Below are 26,821 nucleotides of genomic sequence, written 5' to 3'. Positions count from 1 at the left end.
ATATGTTAGGTCAGGAAATTTCCATAACCTTCCACCAGAATAATCTCGCCTGAATTTCCACCCATCTATGTACACATAGTGCCCTTCCCTAGGCTAAGCATCCTTGAAGACATACCTTAAAACAATTCTATGAAGGTCAAGGATTGAAAAGTTTCCTGCTCAGGGCAAATAGAATTAAAGCTAGAAGAAAAAAATCTTGAAAGCATAAACTAAAAATAGCTTCTAAAATTTTGACTTGAAACTTGGTTTAATTTTCAAAGAAGGAATCAACCCCCTAAAGATAAAAAAGAATATTGAAAAAAATGTAACTAATTTTAATTCATAAAATTACATCAAACAGCACTTTTTGAAAAATATGGTATTTTTCCCCAATCTGTTCTATTGAAGGAGCAGACAAATATAAGTGCTTTGGAGCTTCCCCCAGATCTCTTCTTGTCTACCCCTCTTTGTCTATCCAAACTCATCCTATCCAACTTATCCTAACCTGCACACAGAGCTGGCAGCTATTTCTCAAGGGTCCATCACAGATACTTGAGGATAAAGAACATTGGCCTGATGAGGTAATTAAGAAAATACTAATATTAGAAATTGTTCAAGTTCAGTGGATGATTTCATGATGGAATGACTGAAATCCCTATCACACCATTAGTCTTGGTGGCTTATAAATCCAGATTCAGGGTCAAAACAACAGCATTTATTAATTGAGGAAATCTTAGTGCCAACAAGCGGTCCATTAAGGCCAAAGCAAACAGGTACAGAGGTAAAAAGCATTTTTTTTTTCGCCAGGCTTTTGTATCTCCAGCATCTAGCCCATTGCCTGGCACACAGAAGGCACTTACAATCAATTAGATTTTAACAAATACTTAAAATTGTCAAGATGGGGAAGGGAAGAGAGTGTAGTCAGTGCAAGGGTTGTAGCCTGGGAAAGGACTGCACGTTGGGACTGGAGGAGAAGGCAAAGAACACGGTTAGAGGTTGCAAGGCTGAAGGAGGGGTGGAATTGACATGAGATTGTGATCAGATAGGAAAATTTCATAATTCATCAACATAGAAGTGGAACATTTGTGTGTAATGACAACATCAATGACCATCTCTGTGTACTGCTGAGGAAGAATGAAGGAGAAGGTGGTGGAGAATGTGTGAGCTGCTGATGAACCAGGAGTTAGTTGCCTTGCCTTTGCCCGCTTAGGAAGGAGGAACCTTTCTAGGCCCGTTCCACAGGTAAAAGGCAAGCTGTCACCTTAAACCGGAGAGTATTCCAACTCCCCCCCACCGCAAACACACACAACTAGTGATCTGGGGGTGGGGTGACACTGTACGTGAGTGAAAGTGCAATGAGTGCTGGAAAGGTGGCCAGGGAAGCTATCATCAGGATGGAGACAGATCTCAGAACAAGAAGATGGAAGGAATGAGGAAGGAAAAGGTTTCAGAAGAAAGCCAGGTATGGAACAGGCATTCTGAAAGCATAAAGCGGCAAGTTCTACAGTGAACTATGGGGTGGGGGAGGAAGGGCCAAAGGGGTGGCGAACAGAGTTTAAATAATGCCAGCTAGGGATTCAGAATTGCTGGGATGGGGAGGGAATGACTGGGTAAGAATTATATTCATCACTGAGAAATCAGGTAGGTCAGCAGTGGAGAGCTGGAAATCGGAGGGGGGATTCCCTCTGTCACGGATGCAGGCAAAGCAACTGGAGTACACAGCACTGTAGGAATAAAGATCAATCAATCAATTAAACATTTATTGTCTACCATGTGCCAGGCCCTGCGCTGAGTGCCAGGGATACAAAGAGGCAAAAGACAGTCCTTGCCCTCAAGGAGTTTAAAATCAAATGAGGAAATAACATGCAAACAAATATATACAAAGCAAGTTATAAATAGGATAAATGGGAAATAATTAACAGAAAGAAGGCATGAAGATTAAGAGGGGTTGGGGAAAGCTGCCAGTAGAAGGTGGGACTTAAGTTAGGCCTTAAAGGAAGACAAGGAAGTCAGCAGTGGAAATGGAGGAGAGCATTCCAGGTATGGGGGCTAGCCAGAGAAAATGCTTAGAGCCATAGAACAGCCAGGAGGCCAGTGTCACTGGATCAAAGAGTACGTGTTGGAGAGTAAGGAGTAAGAAGACTAAAAGGGTAGGAGGGGGCAAGGTTATAAAGGTCTCTGATGGCTCAACAGAGAATTTGGTATTTGATCTTGGAGGCTACAGGGAGCCATCAGAGTTGGTTGAAGTGGCGGGGGGAAAGAAAGAAATGACACGTGATTTTCCCTGTGCTAACTATTTAGGAAAATCACTTTAGTGACTGGAGGATGGATTGGAGTGGGGAGAGACCTGGGGCAGCCAGATCCTCTCCGCACCTCACATACTGCAATAATCCAGGCATGAAGTGATGAGGGCCTGCACTATGGTGGCCTCATCGGAGAGAAAATACAAAGAAAGATTTGGCAATGGTGGAGTTCTCCAATTGTTTCTATCTGCAGATGACACTGTCCTGATTGCATCAAGCACTGGAACATGAAAATACTTGTCCGATTAAATCCATGATAATTCAAAAGAGAATGACTGATTCTTTCCTTTATTCTCCTATTATCCTGAAGAATGGAAAACAAATCTTCTGCTTCATCCTCTGGCCTGGTCATAATAATTCCCAAGAGTGAACTTCCAAAGCCAATAACTAGCAAAGTATGAGTGATTCCTGTGAGTTAAGCCAGTCCTTGTGTTTTCATATGTAAAGGCTGAGGAAAACAAATGAAATTCTATTCTCTTTCACTCAAAAAGCTATCATTTAGAGGATATTGGAGAGATTTTTTTTTTCAGATAAGTGTATCTTGTATTTCTGCCCTCAGAACATACCCTCACAGGCTAACGATAAGAGGTAATTGCTAACATATACAGAGGGCGTTTAAAGTTCTGTAACGTTACACATATATACAATCTCAGTTCACTCACAGAATTTCAGAGCTGGAAGACACCTGTGGCCATGCAGCACAAGTCATATTTGAAAGTTGGCCCAAGGGACAACAAGTCATCCTGCCTTTGCTTGAAGACTTCTAAAAAGGGGGAGCCGCTTTCTCCTGCAGGAACGGTTTCTACTTTCAACAAGTTCTAATCATCGTGTGATCACAGATTTGGAGTTGGAAGGGCCCTCACAGGCCCTTGAGGCCAACCCCAGAGATGAACTGCCTTGTGCAGCATCACACAGCAAGGAAATGTCCGAGGCAGGACTCCGCCTACAGACCTCCTGACCCCAAGTCCAGAGCTCTCGCCTCCACTACACTGGGGCATTTTTCTTGACATCCAGTCTCGACTTCCACTCGTTTCTACTAGTTTGGCCCTCCAGGGACAAGCAGAACGATCGTTTTCCACAGGATGCCTTTAAAGCACTTGTAGCAGCTATCTGTCGTCCTTGAGTCTTCTCCAGCTCCACCCGGGCAGTTCTTTGGGTCAATGCCTTAGTGGAAGGGACTTAAACCAACTCATCTCCCTAATCTCTGGGCCCTTCAGTGTTGCATGGGCCATCATCCCTGCTCTGACTCTATTCCCTTGCCTTCTCATTCCAGAACCTTTTATCCAGTTCACCTCTACATTATGTGCTACTCTTGAAACCCTTACTCACTGACCCGCTGCTACTCACACCAGGTCGAGTTCCAACCCAGGGTTACTCTGCTATTCTCCCCACCCCCAGGATACTGATGAACTGGTTCTTCTCCTGGCCAAGGTCAATGCCTCTACATGTGCCATTTTCTCATGTCTTTCCAAGCAGACTGGCCCCTCTATCGACCCTCCTCCTTTCCTTCTAATTTTCAGTCTTTTCCTGGTTCCTTCCTTAGCACCTACAAACACATTCAACATGTTTTTTCATGGGCCGTCCCCTATACTGGGAATGTTCATTTTCGTCTCCACCTCCAGACTTCCTTCAAGCTGAAATCCCAGCTTGTGCAAAAGGCCCTTTGTGGTTTACCTTAATGCCAGTTCCTTCCCTTTGAGACTACTTCCAATTTATCCTGCGTATATCTTATCTGTACGTAACGTTTGTAAGTTCTGTTCCCAGTTAGACTGTAAGCACCTTGTGAGCAGGGGCTGTTTAGTCTTTCTATTTGTCTCCCTAGGGCTTAGCACAGTACTTTACACGTGGATTCATTCTGATGACACTGTTCTCTTGGTCTTCCCTCCTACCTGTCTTACCATTCCTGCTCAGTCTCTTTTGCTGTATCAATAGCCACAACATGCCCCTAACACTTTCATATGGTGGAGGCCGTTCACATTTTGAAGCCATGCCTGAAAACAGAAATACTAATCACTTCAGGTCAGGTTCTTCTCTAGCAAACAAAATATCCACTACTTCATGTGGTATCATGGTAATTCCATTATTGATCAGTTGCTCAATGGGCAAGCCATATTATTACTTTCAATTGGAGCAAGCATAGAATACGGCTGCTTTTGAAATTTTGAGCCTGTGTGCCATTACTAGAACAGGGGCGATAAAAACAAAGTAGGAGCCGTGGAGCGTTCCCTCAAGGAATTTACAATTTAATAATTAAGACACAACCAGAGAACGACTTTGTTGTTGGTAGGTCATTTTTTCAGTCATGTCTGACTCTCCGTGACTCCATTTGGGGTTTTCTTAGAAAAGACACTGGAGCCGTTTGCCATGTCCTTTGACAGCTCACTTTGCAGATGAGGAACTTAGGCAAACAGGGTTAAGTGACTTGCACAGGGACACACAGCTAGTAAGTATCTGAGGCTGGATTTGAACTCAGGTCCTCCTGACTCTAGGGCCAGCACTCTATTCATTGTACCATCCAGAAGTCCCTCAGAGAACAAATACAAGTATCTTTAAATAAGCTCAATACTGTGTGCTACAGACTTGGGCCACGGAAATTTAGGGAACAGAAAAATCAACAATTACAGAAGAAGCTCAAGGTTTCAAGGAGGAGCTGAGACTTGAACTGGACCTCAAAAGAACTGTAGGATTATACCTGATGGAGAAAAGGAGGAAAGGAAATTCAGGAAGGGGCAGTAAAGGCATGAACAAAAAGAAGCCACAGACGAAACATATGCTTTCTGTGAATAACAAAACTGAAATAAAAGATTCATGTTGGGAAGTACTGTAAGATGAGGGCTGACAGATGGAGGCATCTGATGGAAAAGCCTTGAAAGCCAAGGTAAGGAATGCTGTATTAGTGGGAGGAAGGAAAGGAGTAAGCATTTACACAGCACCTACTATGTGTCAGGCACTACACTGAGCACTTTTTGTAAAAATCTTATTTGACCCCCACAACAATCCTAGGATGTAGGTTCTACTATTATCCTCATTTTACAGTTGAGGAAATGGAGACAAATGGGAGGTTAAGTGACTTGCCTAGAGTCACTCAGCCAAATCTGAACTCAGGTCTTTTTGACTCCAGGTCCAACATTCTATCTACTGCACCACTAGCTGCCCCTGATGGTGATTATTGACAACAGTTATGGAAGAGAAAAACCTATACTAGCCTGCTACTAGTGAAACGGGAACAGAGTTTACGGATTACTGAACAAAAATTAAGACCTTAGCTTAGTATTTTTCCCATCTAGAGTTTCTGGTGACACTTGTCACTTTCATTCTTTATTCCATGGATAACTATGGCTAGGTAGGAACAGATAAAAGTAGTAGCTGCCAAGGGAAGCCAGTAATACAATAATAATTTTAATTTGTGTACTTCCTAGACCAGGGGTGGGGAACCTGCAGCCTCAAGGCCACATGTGGCCCTCTAAGTCCTTAAGTGTGGCCCTTTGACTGAATCCAAACTAAATTTGGTCTGTGAAGTCTGGATTCAGTCAAAGGGCTGCACTTAAGCACCCACCCTGTTAGATAGTTCAATTCAATAATTCAACAGTCTCTATGTGTAAAGCACTGTGAGAGATGCTGAGGGGACAAAGAAAAAAGAAGTCACTTTCCTTAAGGAGCTTAGTTTAACGAGAAGAAACTGCACTGCAGGCAGCCATAAGCAACAATCTCTAGTATCTTTCCATTTCACAGGGGACAGAAAGTGGACTTGTGAATTCATTAATACTGGGACCACTCAGAAAAGAAAGATCCCATTAACAGTAACTTGGAAAATTGTCTAGTTCACTGAGAGTTTAAGGGACTTGCTCAGGGTCACAAAGCCAACAGGTATAAGATGTCGGACTGGAATCTTGGTCTTCCTGAGGTTCTCTGTTCACTCCATCATAATGCTTAGCCTTCTATTTTCTATCTCAGGAAAATTCTAGAAGGGGTACCTGCTTTCATTCTTTCACTAAAGTTATGATGCCCTGGATGATCCATTAGCATTCACCGTGTCTTAGTTTGCCTGTAAATGCAGCTGTTAGAAAAGAGATTTAACGCTGTTTTACATGATTGCACATGTATAACCTATATCAAATCGCTTGCCAATTTGGGGAGAGGGAAGGAGACAATTTGGAACTCAAAATTTTAAAAAATACATATTAAAAATTTTTCTATGCAACTGGGAAAAAATAAAATATTATTTAAAAAAATGAAATTTAACAAAAGGAAAAACATTCCTTCCTCTGATCCCCTTTTAAATGAATGCTTTGCTGGTGACATGGGGTGAAGGAGAGGTCACCAAAGTGCATTTTTTTCAGTTGAGTCTCCCAGGTGGTACTTGCAGCACTGTTGCCAGGAGGATATCCTTCTACTCTCATCTCTGAAGCTGTGATTAGTAGCTAGACATTTCCTCACGTGCCCTTCTTGTTCACGCTGAGCAGACTAGAGCATTGAGGCCTCTTACAGGACCGTAGGAGAGAAAGGGTCCTCGGAGGTTATCTGGCGTAACTTCCCACACCATGAATGCTCTCCGTCACACCCTGGACAATGGCTGATTGATAAGTGAGAAGACTTACTACCTGCTTCTAGGGCACTCCCTTTCATTTCTGGACAGTCCTACTTGTTAGATCTTTTTTTTTCTTCTTTCTTTCTTTCTTTCTTTTTTAAGTTTGGAAAATGACTCTGATCTCCAAGCAGCAGTTTCGGTTCCGTCTTCTGGATCCACAAAAAATTAAGACGATTTTTTCCTCAGATTACTGTACTTCAAATATCTGGAAAGTGATAATCTGAATGCACACAGTCATCACCATGTTGTTCTCTTCTCAATAAACTCCATTGGCTCCCACATCTAGGACCAAATACAGGCTTGTTTGGCATTTAAAGCTCTTCCCAATTGAGCTCCAAGCTGCCTTTCTAGGCTTACTGTGCATTATCATCTCCCTTCCCCAAACTACCATATATCTATTTTTATAAACTTAGATATTTTTTCCTGACAAAATGTAAGCTCCCTGAGAGTAGCAATTTTTTCATTTTCATTTTTGTATTTCCAGAATCTAGCATAATGCCTTCCTCATTTTTGTTTGTTGTTCAGTCATTTCAGACTCTGTGACCTAATTTAGATTTTTTTTTTGGTAGAGACACTGGAGTGGTTTGCCATCATTTCCTTCTTCAGCTCATTTGACAGATGAGGAAACTGAGGCAAACAGGGTGAAATGGCTTGCCCCAGAGTCATACAGCAAGGAAGTGTCTGAGGCCAGATTTGAACTGAGGAAGATGAGTTGTGTGTCCCAGGCCTCCCCCTGCCACCCCCCCGGCTCCAGGCCAGCACTCTATCCTCTATACCACCAGATGCTAAATGTTTTTGATTGCCTGAAGGAAGCTGTCCTGCTCCCCCAAAGCTTCCCTTCTCCATACTAAACACTACTAGTCCTTTAGCTGTTTGTCATGTGACATGATTTTAGGTCCCTTTACCATCCTGGTCATCCTACTCTGGATGCCCTCAAAATCCAAAGCACCTCTTTCTATAACATGGCCTCAGAACAGAAGGCAATATTCCCAAGTTCTGCCCATGATGGTGGGATTATCTTCTGGACATCACTTTAGACAGTGACTATCAGTTTCCAAACTTTGACTTTGGCTTAATCTTAAGGTCTCATGCCACAAGTGAGCATGCCAAGACAATAAACGTTAGAGCAAGGGTTCTCAAACTGTTTTGAGTAAAAGGGCCTTATTACTGTCAAATAATTTCTCAAAACCCCACGAGAGTAGTTGAGTATCCAATGATTGAGAAAATACAAGGTGATGAAAACTTAATATGGATTTAGTCACAATTCTTAAAAAAAGCAGCATGGTATGTATAGTGGATAAAGAGCCGACCCTGGAATGAATGGGAAGACCTGACCCAAATGCCTCCTGGGATACAATTGAGTGTGTATCCCAGATACACCTGGGAAAGGCAATGCTCTGGGGACCACTTTAAGACTAGACATTGCAGGGGAGTGACTGAGCTACATCTACAGAGGAGGATTCCCCACAGGCATTACTTACACCAATGAAATCACAGGCTCTGACCAAAAAAAGGGTGAGATTTTATATCCGAAAAATAGTAAAACATTTCCGATATTATTTATTCGGTCTCCAGTTGTTTTCTTACTTACTATATAGAGTCATGGTGCCTATTTTGTTGGAGCTAAGTAATGATTAAAAATGACAAACCGTTCGTATGTGAACCGATGGTTGGACTCCTTACCATGATCCCATGGCATACAGGGGTGAAGGGTCCACAAGCTGGGAAGCTGGGAATCAGAGCAACAATAGCCTAGGATAAACAGCTCGTGAAAAAGCTATCAGATGAAGGTCACTGTAGAGGATTTATGTCCTTACTGCTTTACAGAACATACGATTAAACCACTAGATTACACATGAAGCTACCCCAGGGCATAAAATTCGTGGGAGTTCTACTCAAAAGAGTTAAAAAGCCTGAACAGCTCCCTTGCCTTAGCAAGAAGGACAAAGATAGGTGACAGATGACGTCTTTAGGAGCATGTCATCTTTAATAGTAAGGTGGCAGGAATAAAATAGCCCTATAGCAAGTTCCTAGACTCAATGGTCACATCATCATAAGGGGATTGGAAAGGGAAGGGAAACAAGCATTTGTGAAGTGCCTGCTGTGTACCAAATGTCATCTCATTCACAAATGAGATAAAACTCTGTGGGGTAGGTGCTGTTATTATCCCCATTTTTACAGTGGAAGAAACAGGCAAACAGAGGTGAAGTGACTTGCCCAGGGACACATAGCTAATAAGTTTCTGAGGCCAGATTTGAACTTAGGTCTTCCTGATTCCAGGCCCAGTGCTCTAAGCTCTCAATCCCAGCCAAAAAACAAGGAGCATGAGGGCTTTTTCCTCACTGCCAAAGTTAGATCAAGAAGAGAGCTGGTACTCTGAAGAAGAAACAAAGAAGAGTTAGTTCATCTGAACTATATTTATTCTACAAATAAGATAAGCCTTTAGCCTTTGAGCTATTAGGCCAATGATCCTTTTGTTATATGTCATGGGCCTAATAACATTTTTCAATATAATTCTATGAAGCATAATAACCAAATAGTAGAACTCCACAGACCATACAGAACAACTTGACAAACAAGTCTTCCAAGCCAATAACGATAGTTACAGCTATTTTAATCCCTGGGAGAAGTATTACTCATTTTACTATTAAATTAAAAGGTCCTTGAAAACACAAAGTTCAACTGTCTTATAATGTCAGGAAATTCAAATACAGAAAAAAGCCTAACCTTTAGAGAGAGCTTATATTTCATTCATTCTTTCCAACAAGTTGTTTACATAATGGCTATAGGTTGGCTGAAAGACTCACAAAAAAACTAGTCACCTCAGATTTCCCAAGGAACTAACAATAATGTTCCTAGCAAGAGGATATCCTGATCAAGTATAATGTCAAGGCTGGGAGCATTATCTTCACAATTTTAAGTAAAATTCTTACTGACCTTGTCTAATTTCTTTCATCATTTATTTTTTATATTCATCAATAGTGTAAACATTCATTTTTTTCCACTTTTAAAACAAATTTTATTGATGTGTTTTGTTTTTACATCACATTTATTTCCATATATATACTTTTCTCCACCCATTGAGGCTTCCATGGTTACAAATATAAAACAAAACAAAACAAAACAAAACATAAAACCCAAAACCGTTCAATATGTCGGATAGATAGGCTGACCACGTCTGAGAGCTTGCGCTACATTCCATACTCCCGAGTTCTTAGGCTCTTCAAAAATTTTTATCTTTTTTCTATGGGCAAGATTAGTCAAAATGATAAAGCATTAACTTAATTTAAAAATATTCCTATCTAGTCCTATTTGGGATTTGGTTTAAAAATTTTAATTAACAGTTTTCTAAAATGCCTACTACTTCCAGAATATACGTCTTTGAAAACTTGTGGCTATTCCATTTGCATTTCAGTGACACAGAGTTACATTAACATTCTATTTTTCCAATGAACAAAAGAAGAAATTAAACACAGTGACTGGTATGTAGTAGATGCTCAATGCATTTCTATTATATTAATGAAATTATAAATGAATAGCCAAGCCAGGCACTGTAATTTCAAGAGGTTAAAAGAATCCTCCCCCAAAATCATTAAGACAAGAAACTTCACTTAATTCCTATTATGGGTACCTTTTTATCTAGAAAATATAGATTCTAATAAATTATCAGTTACAGAATCCCACGACTTCATGACTAAATATCAGTGAGCCAATGAAAGCTCAATATCGAGAATTCTTAACAAAGGCCATATTGACATTTCAACAGGAAATGAATCTATTTTACGCTGGCCAGGTTGGTACCCAGGGTTAGTGTTTTCGTTGATGCCAAGTGCTATTTGTCTGAGGTAATACCAAATTGTTCAAAGGTGTTTTTCTGTATTTGAACTTCCCAATATATCATAAAGGAATTTATATTTTCTTTCTTTCTTTTTTTTCTTTCAGCCGAAGACAAAGTTTATTAGAACATAGTCATATTGGGCAGACTCTTAAGGAGTCGGAACATTAGTGAGCAGCACCTAGATTTTAAGAATCTAAGCCAGGAATTTATATTTTCAAGGAAAGTTGTGGTATATCTTCTAAATTACAGATTTCTAAGAAAAGAGAAGATAGCTATAGAATCCATCTGGGAGAGAACTGAATAAATTAACCTCTTGAAGTGAGGTCTTCTTTGAGGTCAATAATTATCTGAAAAATCTGTCTTCTAGGCTTTTAAAATATAGATCTAAATTTAATTTCTAGTGACATTAAATAATATTGTTTCTAAGCAGAGGTTCTGACCACAGTAATATGGAAATCATTAGCAAAATTATCTTAAAGATGAGTCTTTTGAGTTATAAAATTTTCCATGGAAAGAAAGTTTCATATTTGTTCAAGTATGTAACTGATAGACAGGCAACGACGTAATAGCTTGGCGCAATTAGCTTAGCGATCCAGAAAGGCCTGGATTCAAGGCCTGCCTCTGACACTTAGTGGGGAGTGTAAGTAACCTGAGGCAATTCACTCAACCCCTCATTGCTCTAGGAAGCTCTCTAAGACTACAAACTGGGCCAAAATGTTGACCTACAATTGGCTGAGGAAGTTTCTTACACCATGAAATCACAGGTCTAGTGTCTACCCTTACATGATTGATACCAAACACCCAACACCACACAACCAGTAGCTTCGGCCAAAGAGAATGAACATAGTGAGTAACAAATCCTAACAACAGGCAATGGCTGGATTTGGCTAAAGAACTTCAATGAGCTTCTTCCAATTTAGTCATGGTGCTCTCTTGCCTAAAAAGCTGCAATGGTCACTCCACTCACAGCTCCCCACCCCTTTACTCATAGGATAAAGTCCAAAGGCCTAGCCAGATACATAGTTGTCTTAAGTTCACTAATATCTGTTGAATGAATATTCATTAAGTCAGTAATTTGGAAGATCAGTAGCAAAAGTACAGATGCCACCTAACTTACACATTTGCAGAGATAGGAAAGGCAAGTATCTGGCCATTTGGAATTGGTAACGTTTAGGTACATTAGAATACTTTGTCCTAAATACTCTGATTCAAAAATGCCTATACATTTTTCTCATATTTTCTGCACTGCAAGTTAACTAAGATAAAAAACCTTATTTATGAACTTCCCTTTGAAAGCCAACTAGAGCAATCCAAAAGACGGTTAATTCAATTCACTGGCCATTTAACTACTGCCTGCTTACATTCAGGGCGGTGTGTACACAGCAGACCTGCTTAGAGGTTAGATGATCACTTATCAGGGGATTCCTGCACAGGGAAGGAAAGGAGAGCAGCCAGATGACAGGATCAAAGCATCGCAAACACTAAATACTAACTGATGATCACAGACTTTGAGCCGGAGGGTCCATCTAGGCCAACCTCTCATTCTACAAATGAGGAAACCGAGGCCTGGAAAGGTGAAGTGACTTGCCCAAATCAGGATTTGAATCTAGCACTTTTCCAAACTGACCTCTTAGACTCCATCCTCCTCCATGACTTTATGAACCCCTTTTGACCTGCCCGTCCTCAGCAGACTTCTCAGCTCTTTCATTAAATGAAAGGACTGGACTCCAAGCTCTCTTAGATCCCTCCCAATTTTATAGGTACAATCATCAGTTAGTATTGGTGTTTCTGACATCACGTACGGTGCTTAAAATTTTCAAGTGTTTTATAGATGCTTTTTTATGTGGCTTCCCCTTCCAACTGGCCCTAGACCTTTGTCCTGTGACTCAACAGTTGTGTAAGGTCCTCTTTTCCCCTGCTGTAAAATTCCTACTGGCACCAGTGTAAAAATATATACAAAGACAAGATCAGATAAGGGTGGTCTCAGAGCATTAGTATAAATCTGAGCATCCATAGGTCAGCAGGAAATGAATTGACCCTGCCCCCACCAGGGCTGAAGCCAGCCACTCACAGTGAACAAATAAATCTCTTTAGTATTCACTTCTATATACTTTGTGAGAAGTGTTCTGGCCACTGGGCTAAGGGGTCCCAGGAACCAGATTTCTATCCAATCCTAAATAGCACTCCGAATATCCTTCCCAATCAGGAGCTTTGTTTACTTAATTTATTATTTAAAATTTTCTTATATAATATAAGAGCCCAATCCAACTTTTTCGGCTAACTCTGATCATATAATGGAGTTTTGTTTTTTCAATTGATTTGTACTGAATATTTCTTTTGTAATACAGATCCGAAATTCAACTTTCTCAGCTAGCTGGGAGGAGAAGGAGGGAAAAGAAAGAGGTAACTGGAACCTTTAAATAAATAACTCCTTTGTGAATGCAATTAACAAACCTATTAATTTTATTTAAGGAAAAGGCTATAAACCCCCAGTGGGCATAGAGTTGCCCAAGAGCCTTTTTATGTATGTTCTCTATGCACATACAGGGCACTTGCCTGATATTAAGGTAACAACAACGTTCCACATAAAAGGCCTGCAGCTTCACCTGAGAAATGGGAAGTAATGAGAGTGTAATTACAAGCCAAAGATGTAACCAGGGCTCTCCTTGGTTATACCAAAGAATCCAAGCCAAGGGATACACGATACCACCTGGGATGTTTCCCTAAGTACCCTGAAACACTCCAATGTTGGCCATGTTATTTTGCCTTTCAGCTCAGGTCAAATAGCAGTAAGAGATTTTTTTTTTTTTTAAAAAAAAACAAGGTAAATTCAGTATTTTCAATTCAAATCAATGTTGAAGCAATATTTCACTCTTAAGAAAATATCAACATCTATCAATAATACAGTGTTCTCGTATTTACACAGAGGATACTCAAATACTTTCTAGATATATACTTCTAGTCCCCTTCTGTGAAAGGTAAAAAAGTACCTGAGGAAACTGAGACCCAGACAAGGATTTAAATGATAATAGAGGGGAAAATGTCCTATTGGGAGGAAGAATCTCACACCCAAAGCTTGACCTCTCAAAGCATTATATGACTAATAATAAATGTTCTGTCACGATAAGGGAAAACACAGCAGGAAGAGGAAAGTTAAAATTGTTTTAAAAAACCAAACAAAATCCAAATCCTCACCAAATGAGACTATTTAAACTTAAGTGAAGAAAAGAATCCATAACATTCAAAAAGTTATAGGGCTCTACCTATTCTTAACCCCTTCCTTGTTTCAATGCAAGAACAGTTTCCTTCAGAACTCAAGAAGAAGCCATCGATACAATAGACTCTCTCCAGAGCAGATAATTAATTCTGGTTTGTTAATGGTGAATTGTTTCATCAACAGTTGTGTCCAGCGCAAGTGGATGTACATTAAGCCTTCCTCACCCACAAAATCTAAGACTTTGGAGGAGTTTCTCAGTTAGTTATACCTCTGGATATCATCTTATAGGCCTCAGTTATCAGAGGCTCCTGGAGCTCCCATATTGTGGAGCACAAAAGTCATGCTTGGCAAAAAAAAATCCCAAGAGTTTTACTTCTCTTAAACGTCTCAATATTAATATGACTAATATGTATCATGCACACGGAGATCAATACCTGAACTCCATTACCTCCTTATCCTTCAGGCCCAGGAGCAACACCTCTTCCATAAGGTTGAGGCGAATATCCTTCGAGTCCCCGGAGTCATCATTATCCAGACCTCTTTCTTGGTTGGAGTCTTCCTCACCTTCCAACTTCTTTTCAGAGTTCTTGCCAACCTCAGCTCGCCGCCGGCCTCGGTGAGTCAAAGATGACATTCTCACCTGTCCCAGGGGAGGTTGGACAAAAACTTATACATATATGTGTGTGTGTATGTGTGTGGTTGTATACATATGTATGTGTGTACAGAGATGATGGGGTATAGGCCCCAAGCTGAGACCCCAAAGAAAGTTTGGGTTCCATTCGTCTAAGGGGATTCTCCTTGAATTCTCCCACTTGATCAAGGAGGTATCTGGAATTCCCCTGAGGCTGTGATCCTATCAACTGGCTTTTCATTATAGCCAAGCCCAATCTCCCAATTCTCGGTTACCCTTGACCTAGCCCATTGCTTCATTGTCTTACCTCCCTATGGCCTCTGGCTACCTCCTACCCTAGCCCTTATCTAGACCCCATTCTCAATCTCCCAGTCACTGCCATCAAGATCCTTCCTAGATCCCTCCCACAGTCTTTCTGTATATATGGTCCATCATGCCTCTGTTAAGGTGCTCAGATTCTTATAATCTAGCCAATAGCTCATTAACATTCAGACTCCTTAAGAGTCTGGCCAATATGGTGGGTGTTCTAATAAACCTTGTCTTTGGCTGAAAGAAAGGTTGGGTCAAATTCTTTCATGCAGGACCTGTGTGTTGTGATTTTGGGGTCCCTGCACCCCTAAACCCCTAAAACTCAATAGACACCCACAAATGCATACAGATGTATATATATGCTCAAATATCTCTCAATATATATCTCTATATATGTCTTATATAAGACAAGAAATATGTAGAAATTTAAGTTGACAATAGAATGAAAGGGGAAGTTTTTAACAATGAAATTGGAAAATCCTATTTGCTTTTAAAAAGGCAATGACCAGACTACACATGTATAACCTTTATCAAACTGCTTGCTTTACCGATGATGAGGGAGGGGAGGAAGGAAGAATTTGGAAGGCAAAACTGCAAAAAAACAATGGTTAAAAATTGTTTTTACATGTAATTGGAAAAACATTCAAATTCATTTAAAAAAATAAAATAAATATGCCTTTGTTAAAAAGGGGGGGAGGCGCAACGACCCAGTTTCTTCATATAACAAGTCAGATCAAACCATGAAGCCCACTGCTCAACCAGATAATATCCTTATGATTAATACACCATCCTTCCTGTCTAAAGCTTAAGTGTGAACCTTCTATGACCTAATGCAAAATATCCTTCACACTGCATCTACAAATTAAAAAGGATAGGCAGCTTGACTTATTAACATAGTTCATTCATTCATCTAATAGACACTTTTAGGCACCTGGCTGCTAGGTACTGTGAAAGATCCAAAAATAAGTAAGAAACACTTGTCTTCAAGAAGCTGACATTCTAGTAGGGGAAATAAGACACAGACTCAAATAGCTACAACAGAAAAATTTAATATAAAAGCATGTGAAAGAGGTAAAAACCAAAACGGTTCTATGACATTTATTTGAAGGAAAACTTCACTTTAGAGCAGACAGAGTAATGGAAAAGGCTTCACGAAGGAGGTGACTGAGCCTTAAAAGATGGACAGGATTTCAACAGGCAGAGATGAAGAGACGGGCATTTAAGCAGAAGGAGAACAGCATGAGCAAAAGTGGGAAAGCATGGGATGTACTCCAGGCCTGGGCAAGCAGCACAGTCTGGCTGATGTTTAGAATTCAGGATGGGGGAACAATGTGAGATAAAGTTGAAAAGGTGGGCTAGAACCAGATTGCATATAACGTTTCTCGAAAGCCAGACTACAAGGTTTGAACTTTGATAGACAGTGGTTTCTGTGTGAAGTAAAGGGATCAGAGCTGTGAAGTAGGAAAGTTAATCTAGCAGTGGTGTGCAGGATGAACTGGAGAAGGGAAAAAAAGAATGAAGAAAGAGAGACAGAAAAGGTTACTACAACAGCCTGGGCTACAGGTGAAGAGGTCTGGCCTAGGATGACAGCAGTGGGAATGATCAGGAGGCAGCAGATTTAGAATTTTTGATGGTGGAATCCATAGGACTTGGTGTTTTATTAGATATGGAAGATAAAGGAGAGAAAGAGTTAAAGATGAGTTCAAGGCTGCAAGCAAGGGTAATCATGAGAATTGTAGCACATCCATAGTGGTAATGATGTGAGGTCATAGTTGTAATTCTATCTTCACGGAGGCTAGTCAACTTTGTTTTATTGCATGGCTAGTGAAGACTTAACGTTGGTCGGTCAGGCAACAAGTATTTATTAAGCACTTACTACGTGCTATGCGCTGTACTAAGTAGTGGTTAAACTAACCTCAGCTAGCTATCCAGTTGGCAAATGCATACAGTTGGTCACAAGAGAAAATGGCATGGGAATGTGGACAGAGATTTACATCTGTTGAGGGCACCACCATCATCTGAGTTACTCAGCTTTGTAACTTCAAAGTCATCCTTGACTCTTCTCATTCACTTCTAATATCCATCAACTGGATTCTATCTCCATAATATTACTCAATGCCTTCTCTCTATTCACAGCCACCAACCTGACTCAGGACCTCCAGCCTCTCACCTGTTCTATTTTACTATCCTGCTAATAGATCTTCCATCTTCAATCCTAACTGCACTATTAGTATTCCCTTGTGTTTATCCACCAGCCGTTTGCATTTGCCTATGCCATCCCCTATTCCGGGAATGTGCTCCGTCCTCCAGGACACCTTCAAAGACACGCTCCCACGCCACCTCCTTCCCTAAGACTTCCTCTGACTTCCTCACCTGCTAATGCTCACCCATGCCTCAAATTACTCTGTATTGTATTTGTGCATGTGCTATAGCTCTCCAATAAAATATAAGGATCTAAACACAGGAATTGCTTCATTTCTGTCTAGTACTGCCCATGCCTTGTGCATAGTAGGAGTTTGGTTAATGTTTGTTGTTCCATCACAACAAATCCATTTCTGATACTGTAAAAACTCATACCACAGGATCTCCCCACGGTTCATGTGTGGCATTTTCTTCAAATCTGAAGGAAAAGTGCTGCCATCAGACTATATTAGAAAAATAAAGGTGTAAGGAGAAGGGTAATGATAGGCAGGCCATTCACATACAGGTATGTCACCGTGACTACCCAATAAGTGAGAATAAGAGTGCAAGTGAGCCGTGAACCGAAATATTTCTTTAGTTGAAGGTCGAAGGAAACTTCCCTACGTAACAGGCCTTAGAGCTAAAAGAGGGCTTTTCTAGGGATCACGAGGCCAGCTCCAAGAGAGGTAAAGTGACTTGGGTAAGGTTACACAGTTACCAACAACAGCAGGTGTGGCATTTACCTACTGCTCGATTCTTTCATTTGAGCCTCACAACAATCCTTCGAGGTAGGGACTAAGAGGAAATTGCAGCTGACCTCAGTGATGTGCCCACGTGTCAGAAGTTGGATCTGGGGGGAGGGGGGCCTCCGATTCCCAGGTTCAGCACCTCATCCAGGACCCTGTCCTTTCTTGGAGGGCACTGTACGCTAAAATAGCCACGCTGTGCTTCGGAGGAACCTCAATACCGACTGCACACAAGGAAAATGGAAAAGCAACACTTAAAGGGGAAGAAGATGTAAGGTCGAATCCCTCACAATGCGGTTTCTTATGCAAAATATGTCCCAGGTAGGCACACACGTGAGGTCATTCCAGCAGGCTGGAGGGAAGCCTACCTGCAAGAGGAAGAGGAGGAAGAGGAGGGAGGAGGAAGACCAGGGTAAATGCTCGCATCGGGCACTGCAGGAAGCCGGAGCCTACGTCCTGGCCACCCCACGGCCGAGAAACTTCAAGCCCCGTGTGACCGTGACCAAGGAGCAGAACTTCCCAGGCGGACCTGTGCGGGGGCCTAGGGAGGGGCCACGTACGTGGGTGTGTGTGCTGGTTAGCCGACGGCCCACCACCAAGTCACCGCAGCCCGCTCCCGCTCCCGCTCTCGCTCCCGCCAGCAAACAGGCGGCCCGGCGGCCGGCCGCGGGCAGAGGCCTCGAGCGGACTCACCTGGCGTCGCGGCGGCTCCTCGGAGTGCGGGGCCCGGACGGCGTCAGGCTCCCCTTGGCTCACGACACCTGTTCACCCTCCGCTCCTTCGGGGTGAGAAACTTCTCCGGCGCCGACGAAGCACCAACTTTACTTCCTGATCCTCGGCTGCAAACAAGGACTAACACATCAGCTTCCTCGGCGATCGCTAGGCAACCTAGCTTGGTGTTTCTGTCTTCGGCCAATCAGGGGCCGCCAGGGCGGAGGTCCAGCCAATGGGCGGCAGCGAGGGGAGGGCCTCCCCCCACGCTATTGTGTTGCCGTCCAGACAAACCCCACAAAAAGGAGGTAGGTCGAGGCCCCGGCTGACAGCCGGTCAGCCCAATGGCGGACCCCTAACCTGGAGGGCACGGAAGGCAGCCCACCCTCGGGGCCGGCTCGGGGCCGCCAAGGGAGAGGCGTGACCCACAGCCCCTGGAGCAGGTGTGCGGGCGGAGCATCCTGCCAGCACTGGGCCGGGCTGGGCCGGGGAGGAGGAGGAGAGGGATGGGGGAGGGGAGAGGGGGGAGGGGGGAGAGGGGAGAGGTCAAACCAGCCGCTTTGGGGTGGGCCCAGAAGGCGTGACGTCATCGGCCGGGCCAGCGGGCCAGGAAAGCCTGAGCCTGGTCGGTGCAGGAATTCACGGGCTGATGCTTTCAGAACCTGGCCAGCCAACCTCTGCTTTCCAAAGAAATGGAAACCCAAACCCTGTTGGGTGGGCCTAGACCCCATACTGGCGGATTCCGAGGGCTCCCCGCTAGAGATCACCAAGCCTAATGGAAAACATATGATGGCCCTAAAGTCTGGCATCCTGGGTTCGAATCCCACCCCATACAATTAGGCCATCTATGGGGTCCTCCAGGCGAGCTATTGTTTAACCTCTCAGAGAGTTCCAGGCCCCTTATCTGCAAAAGGGAGATGATAACCCTTGCTCGGCCCCTCTCAACCCGCTGTGGTGAGGAAATTCTCACCTTGGAGCGGTGAATGAGAATTACTGTAATTCTTTCCCACCCACCAGTTAAAAGCATACATACCTCCTAGCAAAACACTATATATTGAGAGCCTGCCAGTTTTCTTCTATTTAAATAAAAATTAGAAGCCTCGAAAGTCATACCACGCTAAACAGTAAAGGCTTTATTTATGTTACCGAAAATGCCATACAGTGCTCCAAATCGCTAATAATAAGAGAAATACAAATCAAAACAACCCTGAGGTTTCAACCTCACACCCTGCAAATCAGCAAAAATGACAAAAAATGGCAACATAGACAGGGCTGTAGAAAGATAGGCACACTAATAATTTGTTGGTGGAGTTGTGAAATGGTACAACCGTTTTGGAAAACAATTAGAATGAGTCAAATAATGTGATTGAAATGTCCATAGCCTTTGAACCAGAGACTCAACTCCATGACTGGGCTTATACCCCAAGGAAGTCATGGATAAGAAGAAGGTCCCCATAGCCTCCAAAATATTTATAGTAGCACTTTTTGTGATAGCTGAAAGATGGAAGCAAAGTATATGCCCATCAACTGGGGAATGGCCAGACAAACTGTGGTACATTGAAATAATGAAATATTATTACTGCCCTGTAAGAAATGATGGATGTGATGAATGCAGAGAAGCATGGAAAGATCTAGATGAACTGATGCAGAGTGAAGTCAGCAGAGCCAAGGAAACAATATACACAGTGACTACAACAATATAAATGGAAAGAACAACACACCAAAAAATCAAACATGAATGTAACAAAACTACAAAGATCAAACAAAGCTCAAATGAAGAGCTATGGGAAAACACCTCCCACCTACCCCTTTGTAGTAGTGAGAGATCCACAGGTCTTATGTGTTTTCAGACTTTTTCAATGTATCGATCAATTGTGCTGACTTTTCTTTTCTTCTCTAAAAAAATACCGTTTGTCATAAGGGATGGCTCTCCAGGAGGGAGAGGAAAGGGATACATAGGGATACAATGCTAATGTAAGAAAGAGAAAATATCAATAAAAACTTACTAAAATAATGTCATACAATAAAATCTGTTGCTGTATGAAATTTGTAAAAACATTTTAAAAGTACCAATATTAGCAATAAATTATAGATCATCATTTTAATACACTATAAAAAAGCACTGAAGAATATTGTTTTAATAATAAAACACAAATGACAGTCACAATTTATATGGTAAAGTTCAAACATACATATAATTGTGAGTCCCCAAAATGTTAATACCTCAATATATATTATTTCAAAGTAGTAGTATTAAAGCAAATTAAAAATTAATGGAAATATTTATAAATGAATAGTCTACCAAATATAGATAATTCAGTGCTAATTGGAAAATGAGTTAACCAGTCATCTGACAATTTTATCTGCCTTTGTCCCACAAACTTCCTCAGAATAGATCAAAATTTGGTTCTTAATTCATAATATTTTAAACTATAGTTAATTCTGAAATGTGTGAGACCTGTTTTAGGTTTACATACATAAAGTTTCAAGTTCATTGGGGGTTGGGTATAGAGGCAGAGGAGACACACCTTAAAATGTAATATTATTACACCGTAATATTATTATTCAATTTAGATAGCATAAATTGAGAAGATCTTTACAAACAAGCAGAAGGGAAAATAATCTCTATATGTAATCCTTTGGTTCATTAAACTTTCTCCTCTTTGGCACTGAATCTTGACTACCGGAAGATTCAAACAGTTGGAGAACCTGTCAAGAGAAAAAACAGCTAAGGAAGGATACATTCTACTGTGCCAATTTGATTGTGAATTTAGGTCTCTTTCTGTTCATTTGCTATTTGAGGTCAGATAGCAGAGTTTTTGATTCTCAATGATATAAGAATTCACATCTTCTTTAAAAAGATGTGACTATTAATATGTGTCCGTTTGCTGATGGCTGCTAAAACAATACACATTTAAAATATGTACTAGGCAATGTCAGATTAAAAAGCATCATGCTCCCCAAATAAGCAATTTTAATCTCTTGTCGATTTCATATTACTGCCCTTCATGAACTCTATATACTAAGCAACATTGTACTACAAATCTTTTCCCAATGCTTAGCATGACATCCCCAGTTTCTAGAAAATACTCCCTCTTTATTTCTACTGTTCAGAGTCCTTTTCCATAAACACTTAGCATAGGCTGCTACCTCCTTTGTGAAGTCTAGCATTTAAAAGTGTTCTCCAATCCTCAAATTTTTCTAAAGTATTTTGTTTGGATGTATCCTTTGCCAGCATCACAGATCTTGTGTTTTATGTATGTATCTATATATGGTCCATATATGTGTAGTAATACATATACAGACACATACCTGCACATGGGTATGTATATATGTATCTATGTATTTATGTGTGTATATGTTGTGTTCCCTCTATTAGAAAGTAAGCTATTTGAGGTTAAGGACTGGATCATTTTTTATCTTTGTATCCCATGTGCTTAGCACATTACCATTAACATAGTAAATATCTAATGAATGTTTAACTCAACTGAACTGCAACGACAGAGAAATACTTTATGAAAGGCAAATGCAAAAATGTCTTTCCTTTGGAATTACATAAGATTAAGATTAGGGCATTATTAACATGATTTCCTGAGCTTACATTAATTTTCACAAAGATTTATATTGGGAAAAAAGCTATCAGTATAGACTATACTTCAGGAATCACTTTATAGAAAATTGTTAAAACTCTGAATTTCATTGGGAGGAAATGGGAAGCCCATATTTTAATTTTACTACAGGAAAATGTGCTTAGAACTTTAATTAGTTCTTTAGAAAAGGTATTACATCAATCTAAGTTAATATCATATATTTAAAACAATTAGCATAAATTTAAAGTGAAAGTAGTTGTGAGCTGTTTATTTTCTTAAATACTTCAAATGAGAGGGTTTTATTCTTTTTAAAACATTTGTTGTTTTTTAACTTTAATGTAGTATTACACCTTTCCTAAAGTGCTACTCAGAAGCTTCATTGTGTCATGAAGGTGACCCTAGAAATTCTGGAAGACTATGTCAACAGAGCACAGCTGTGGCAGGGCCTATTGGGCTGGAAAGGCATTGAGCATTGGGCCAGCAGCAGACTATATGCCTGTTATCTTAGGACCAGGCATCAAAGTTTGGAGAAACCAAAAAGGTTAGCTAAACACGGATGAAATTTTTGGCCACAGCAACTCACTAAGACCATGATGGTTGCTCAGTGGAGTGAATACTCTCACTGACAAAATCATGGCTCCTTGAAGTACACAATAATATCTGATGTAAATCACTGATATAAATGATCTGATGATTTAGGAGAACAAGATTCTAACTTTATTACAAATGGTATGTGGGACAAAGTATCTTACTGAACAATTAACTCACTTTTAAAATCAACATTTATACCAAGAACTGACTATCAATAATATAATAGATGCCCCATAGAAAGCCCATTTTCTATCCTATTCACAATTTTAATGCTAGCTTATGGCGATATTCTGATCGTTCATATTTCATACAACATATACCACAGCAATAAATTTTCTATAAACAACATAAATTTACCTTTCGCCCTGATTCAGGTCGACTCCTCTTCCTAGTTTCTTTACATGGCTTCATTGGCTGATTTCCATAAGCCTGAAGAGAGACAAAATAATTGGTTAGCTTTCAAAGTAGCAAGGCATTACTTGGTCAAACGCAGATTTCCCTATCATTGTCATACCAAATCTCATATCTAAAATGACCATAGAAACTTCAGAATGATGAAAAAAAAGAAAGTAGTTACCTTATTCTTCCCCGCAGGAAAACTTTTTTTTTATAGACACTTGCAATGTTTCTTCAATTTTTATTTCCCTGATAAAAATACTGCTACAGCACAAAACATAAGTATGACAATACAAATATTGCTAATATATAGCAATAATACTGAAAGCTATAGCTGTGAACATTTAATAATTCATTTAACAAACATTTGTTATGCATCTATGTCTAAAGCACTCTGAGAAGCACTGGGATTCAAGGACAAAAATAAAAGCAGTTCTTGCACTCAAGGAGTTTATACTCTACTAGAAAATGTGCAACATCCAACATATACACAGAGAAGGAAATGTGAGATAACTTGAGCAGAAAGCACCAGTCATTAGAAGAAATCCAGAAAGGCTTCAAGGAGAAGGTGGCACCTGAACTGAGCCTTGAGCAAAATTAATGATTTCAAGGAGTAAAGGTAAAGAAGGACGTTCATTCTAGTCATGGAAGACAGCATGGAACAGATGATGGAATGCTAAGTTCTAGTATTGGCAAGTAGGCCAATTTGGCTGGAATAAAGTGTTTGAAGGAGAGTAAATACGAACTCAGTTTAGAAAGGTAGGCTTGATCCAGATTGTGGGGAGCATTAAATCCCAGGTGGAAAGAAAGGCTTGCTACTTTATTCTAGAGTCAATAGAAAGCCACTAATACTTTCTAAGCTCTGACACAACATAACTAAGACTGTACCTTATAAATATTATTTTAACAGCTACATGAAAGAGGGATCAAGTTGGGAAGAGGACTGAAAAAGGAAAATCAATTAGGAGGCTGCAGTAATCCACTCCCAAAAGGGGAAGAGCCTAAACTAAGGTCTCAGTGTCAGTGGAAAGAAGTAACTCATGAAACGATGTGAAGGTAGAATTAACAAGGCTTGATTACAGATTAGATATGGAAGATGAGCAAGGAAGAGTGAAGGTGTCGCTAAGATTATGAAGATGAGGAACAGGTTTAGGGAGAAAAAGAACTAAGTGCATTGTAGAATTGTTGAGTCTGAGTAGCTAATGGGACATCTAGGTGGAAATATCCTGTACACACTTGGTAATGTGGAACTGGGGTTCACGAAAGAAGTTGGGGCTGGTTATATAGATTTTTTAGTTATTTATGTAGAGTTGATAACACTGCTCAACACATATTTTGTCATATAAAAATTTTTGATATTTTATTTGTATATATTCATGCTGAATTCAAAAGTGCAGATAGAATTTCTTAAACACCCATCATTATTGTGATATTTTGATCTAGATTATTTGTAAAGAGTATCTGACATACGTGGAGACCCCATCAACTTGCTGAAACAATCTCTCTACCAGGAGGACTCCAGTGCTTCTGGAAGAATCATGATGACTTGAAAAGGAAGTGCCCAAAAAACTGAAACACGTGAAGCAGGAGTGTGCTGGCAAATGTTTAACAACCGGTTCTCCAAAAATATGTGCATGATACACTGTTAAAATTAATCTGCATTATTAACATGCTCTCCATCACTTTCATATGTGTAGACAACCACCAAAACAATAAAGCCCTGTGGTTGCCCATTTCTGAGGTGCAAATATTCACAGTGAAAATTTAACAATCAACTTTCCCAATCTGGTATAAGCTGTCTGTAGAACAGCCTCGCATTTGTGCAGACATACTATAATTGGTTGGGAAGAACCTTTTTCAACTGGTTACATAGCTAGGACAGTTGGCATCTTCCAGAAGGCCTGTGTCAGTTCTGGTCCCCTCTTTTTGCCTCATTTGTGTCTAAGGGAGTTCACAAGGAGAGGCCATGCTATAAAAGGAAACAAGCTTTAGGGCCTTCGCCTCTGAGGCCACAGATCCCCCAAGAAGTGATCCTCTGTCCTTGGCTGTCTGGTTTATTCTTTTCCCTTCTAGGGGCAGAGAGTAAAGTCTCCAATGGAGTCAGAAGAATGAGTCACGGGAACCTGAGAGTCAGATTGGAGGCAAGATGTTGCTGCCAGACTCACATCAATGCCCCAAAGTGCAAGGAGGGATCTTCAAGAGTAACTTTTGGGACTCCCAGCAGTGATCCCACATCTTGGATGGACGAGTGCTATGTAGTAACTGAGGGAAGTTATCATCTTATCATCTTCATCCTCCCCTTCCCGCCCCCCTGAGACTAAAGTGATATAGGGACTATATCCCTGAGGTATTGGCAAAAATATTTGTATATCTGTTCTTATACAAATATTTTTCCCAATACCTCAGGGGCATTTTTGTTCAATTGTGTGTCAGGTACCATTACATAAACAGCATTACTGTTTCTAATATTGTTTTCTCAATTTCTTGTCCTTTGTAAATAGTGGTGTGCATTATTTAAATTCTCATTATGCCTCATGTGTAGATCATCTAAATAATTTTTGTTACGTATGTGGCAAGCTAGCTTTTAAATATGAAGCAAAACTTTACTCTTCCAGTTAAGAAAATAAATTCTGGTTGTAAAATAGGTGATGAGGATAAGTCTTAGACCCTTCACTTGTGCCACATTCTTTTTGTTAGACTACTGACTGACAGCACATAGGGCTCTTATTACACTGTTTACAATTCCTATAGTTTCTATTTTTGTTGGACAAATATACTCCATGACTAAACATACTGTACAATATCCAAATCTACCTTAAGCTGTAAGAATTGTTTTATACAGTGAAGAACTATTTGGACTAAAAGCACCAGAAACTTAGAATCTGGATGAAAAACATGAACCTGATGATTTACACTGTAAGGATGAGACTCACACTTTATCAGACAAGGAAACCAGGAAGGCAATCCCCCACTGTAAGTAGTCTTTTAATCTTAAGATCCTCATTTAATATCTCAAGCATACCTAAATAATCTTCTCATAGCTTAACATTTCCCATATCAATCTTAAAAGGATGAAATCTGCAAGAGGACAACAAAATTTGTTCAAAACATGACATTTTTCTTGAGAAGTGACAAATGTTTTTGGCATATCTGTGGGATATGAAAGTGATTGTTCTTTAATTAGGATTCCAACTTGGGTATACCAAATATTGCTACTTTATTGGGTGTAGTGGAGAATGAATGGACCTATGGGGGCCATTCCATCAAACACTGAGCTGCCCTTCCTGGTTCTTTTTGATTGCACAGATCTGAGGCTGGCTTCTGGTTCAGTAGTAACCCATCACTTAAAGGAGTTGGTGTTTTAGCATGATGTCATAAATCCTGAATAATTCCTCAGTCATTTCCCACAGGTTGGGGTAGGATACTGCAGTAGTTATAAGAGTCTACAGAGTCTGTCTGTCATGCTCCTGGCTTTGGTTCTCCAGGTTTATCAAGTGACTCCAGTTAGAGTATCATGGTATCAGTACATGGTAGCTCTTGCAGAAGGCTGCAGCTGGATGAGATTTGCATAGGGGTCCCTGGATGTCTTTGCCTTCTTCCTGTTTGATCTTTCCTGATCTTGGGCAAATGAATATCCAGAGGTGAATATGTTCAAGACTGGAGGTGGCCATAAAAGTTCAAATGGTCTAGAGGTCCAATGAGAAGTCAGAGCTAAATTGAGGCAAGGTGTGAGAAGCCCTC

At 40.6% G+C, this 26,821-nt stretch overlaps 2 protein-coding genes across 2 annotated transcripts in view; both read right to left on the bottom strand.

Annotated features, from left to right (window-relative positions):
* The window catches only part of LOC114043109 (Golgi phosphoprotein 3-like), a 28,520-nt gene extending 9,889 nt beyond the window's left edge, over positions 1-18,631 (bottom strand). Inside the window, exons 1-2 of the mRNA XM_027862050.1 lie at positions 18,486-18,631; positions 14,374-14,565 (exon numbers count right to left, since the gene is read on the bottom strand). Of these exons, the coding sequence (XP_027717851.1) occupies positions 14,374-14,559 (186 nt within the window). The 5' untranslated portion in view covers positions 14,560-14,565; positions 18,486-18,631. The remainder of the gene's footprint in view (positions 1-14,373; positions 14,566-18,485) is intronic.
* A 2,086-nt stretch (positions 18,632-20,717) lies between these two features.
* LOC114043108 (HORMA domain-containing protein 1-like) overlaps positions 20,718-26,821 on the bottom strand; it is a 30,502-nt gene continuing 24,398 nt past the window's right edge. The window contains exons 14-15 of the mRNA XM_027862049.1: positions 23,042-23,113; positions 20,718-21,212 (exon numbers count right to left, since the gene is read on the bottom strand). Coding sequence (XP_027717850.1) covers positions 21,129-21,212; positions 23,042-23,113 — 156 coding nt within the window. The 3' untranslated portion in view covers positions 20,718-21,128. The remainder of the gene's footprint in view (positions 21,213-23,041; positions 23,114-26,821) is intronic.

The sequence above is a fragment of the Vombatus ursinus genome, unplaced genomic scaffold (assembly GCF_900497805.2).
Source record: "Vombatus ursinus unplaced genomic scaffold, bare-nosed wombat genome assembly UNPS02014768.1, whole genome shotgun sequence".
NCBI classification, from domain to species: domain Eukaryota; kingdom Metazoa; phylum Chordata; class Mammalia; order Diprotodontia; family Vombatidae; genus Vombatus; species Vombatus ursinus.
The sequence above is the reverse complement of the archived record's forward strand: the minus strand, read 5'-3'. Positions and strand labels throughout refer to the sequence as shown.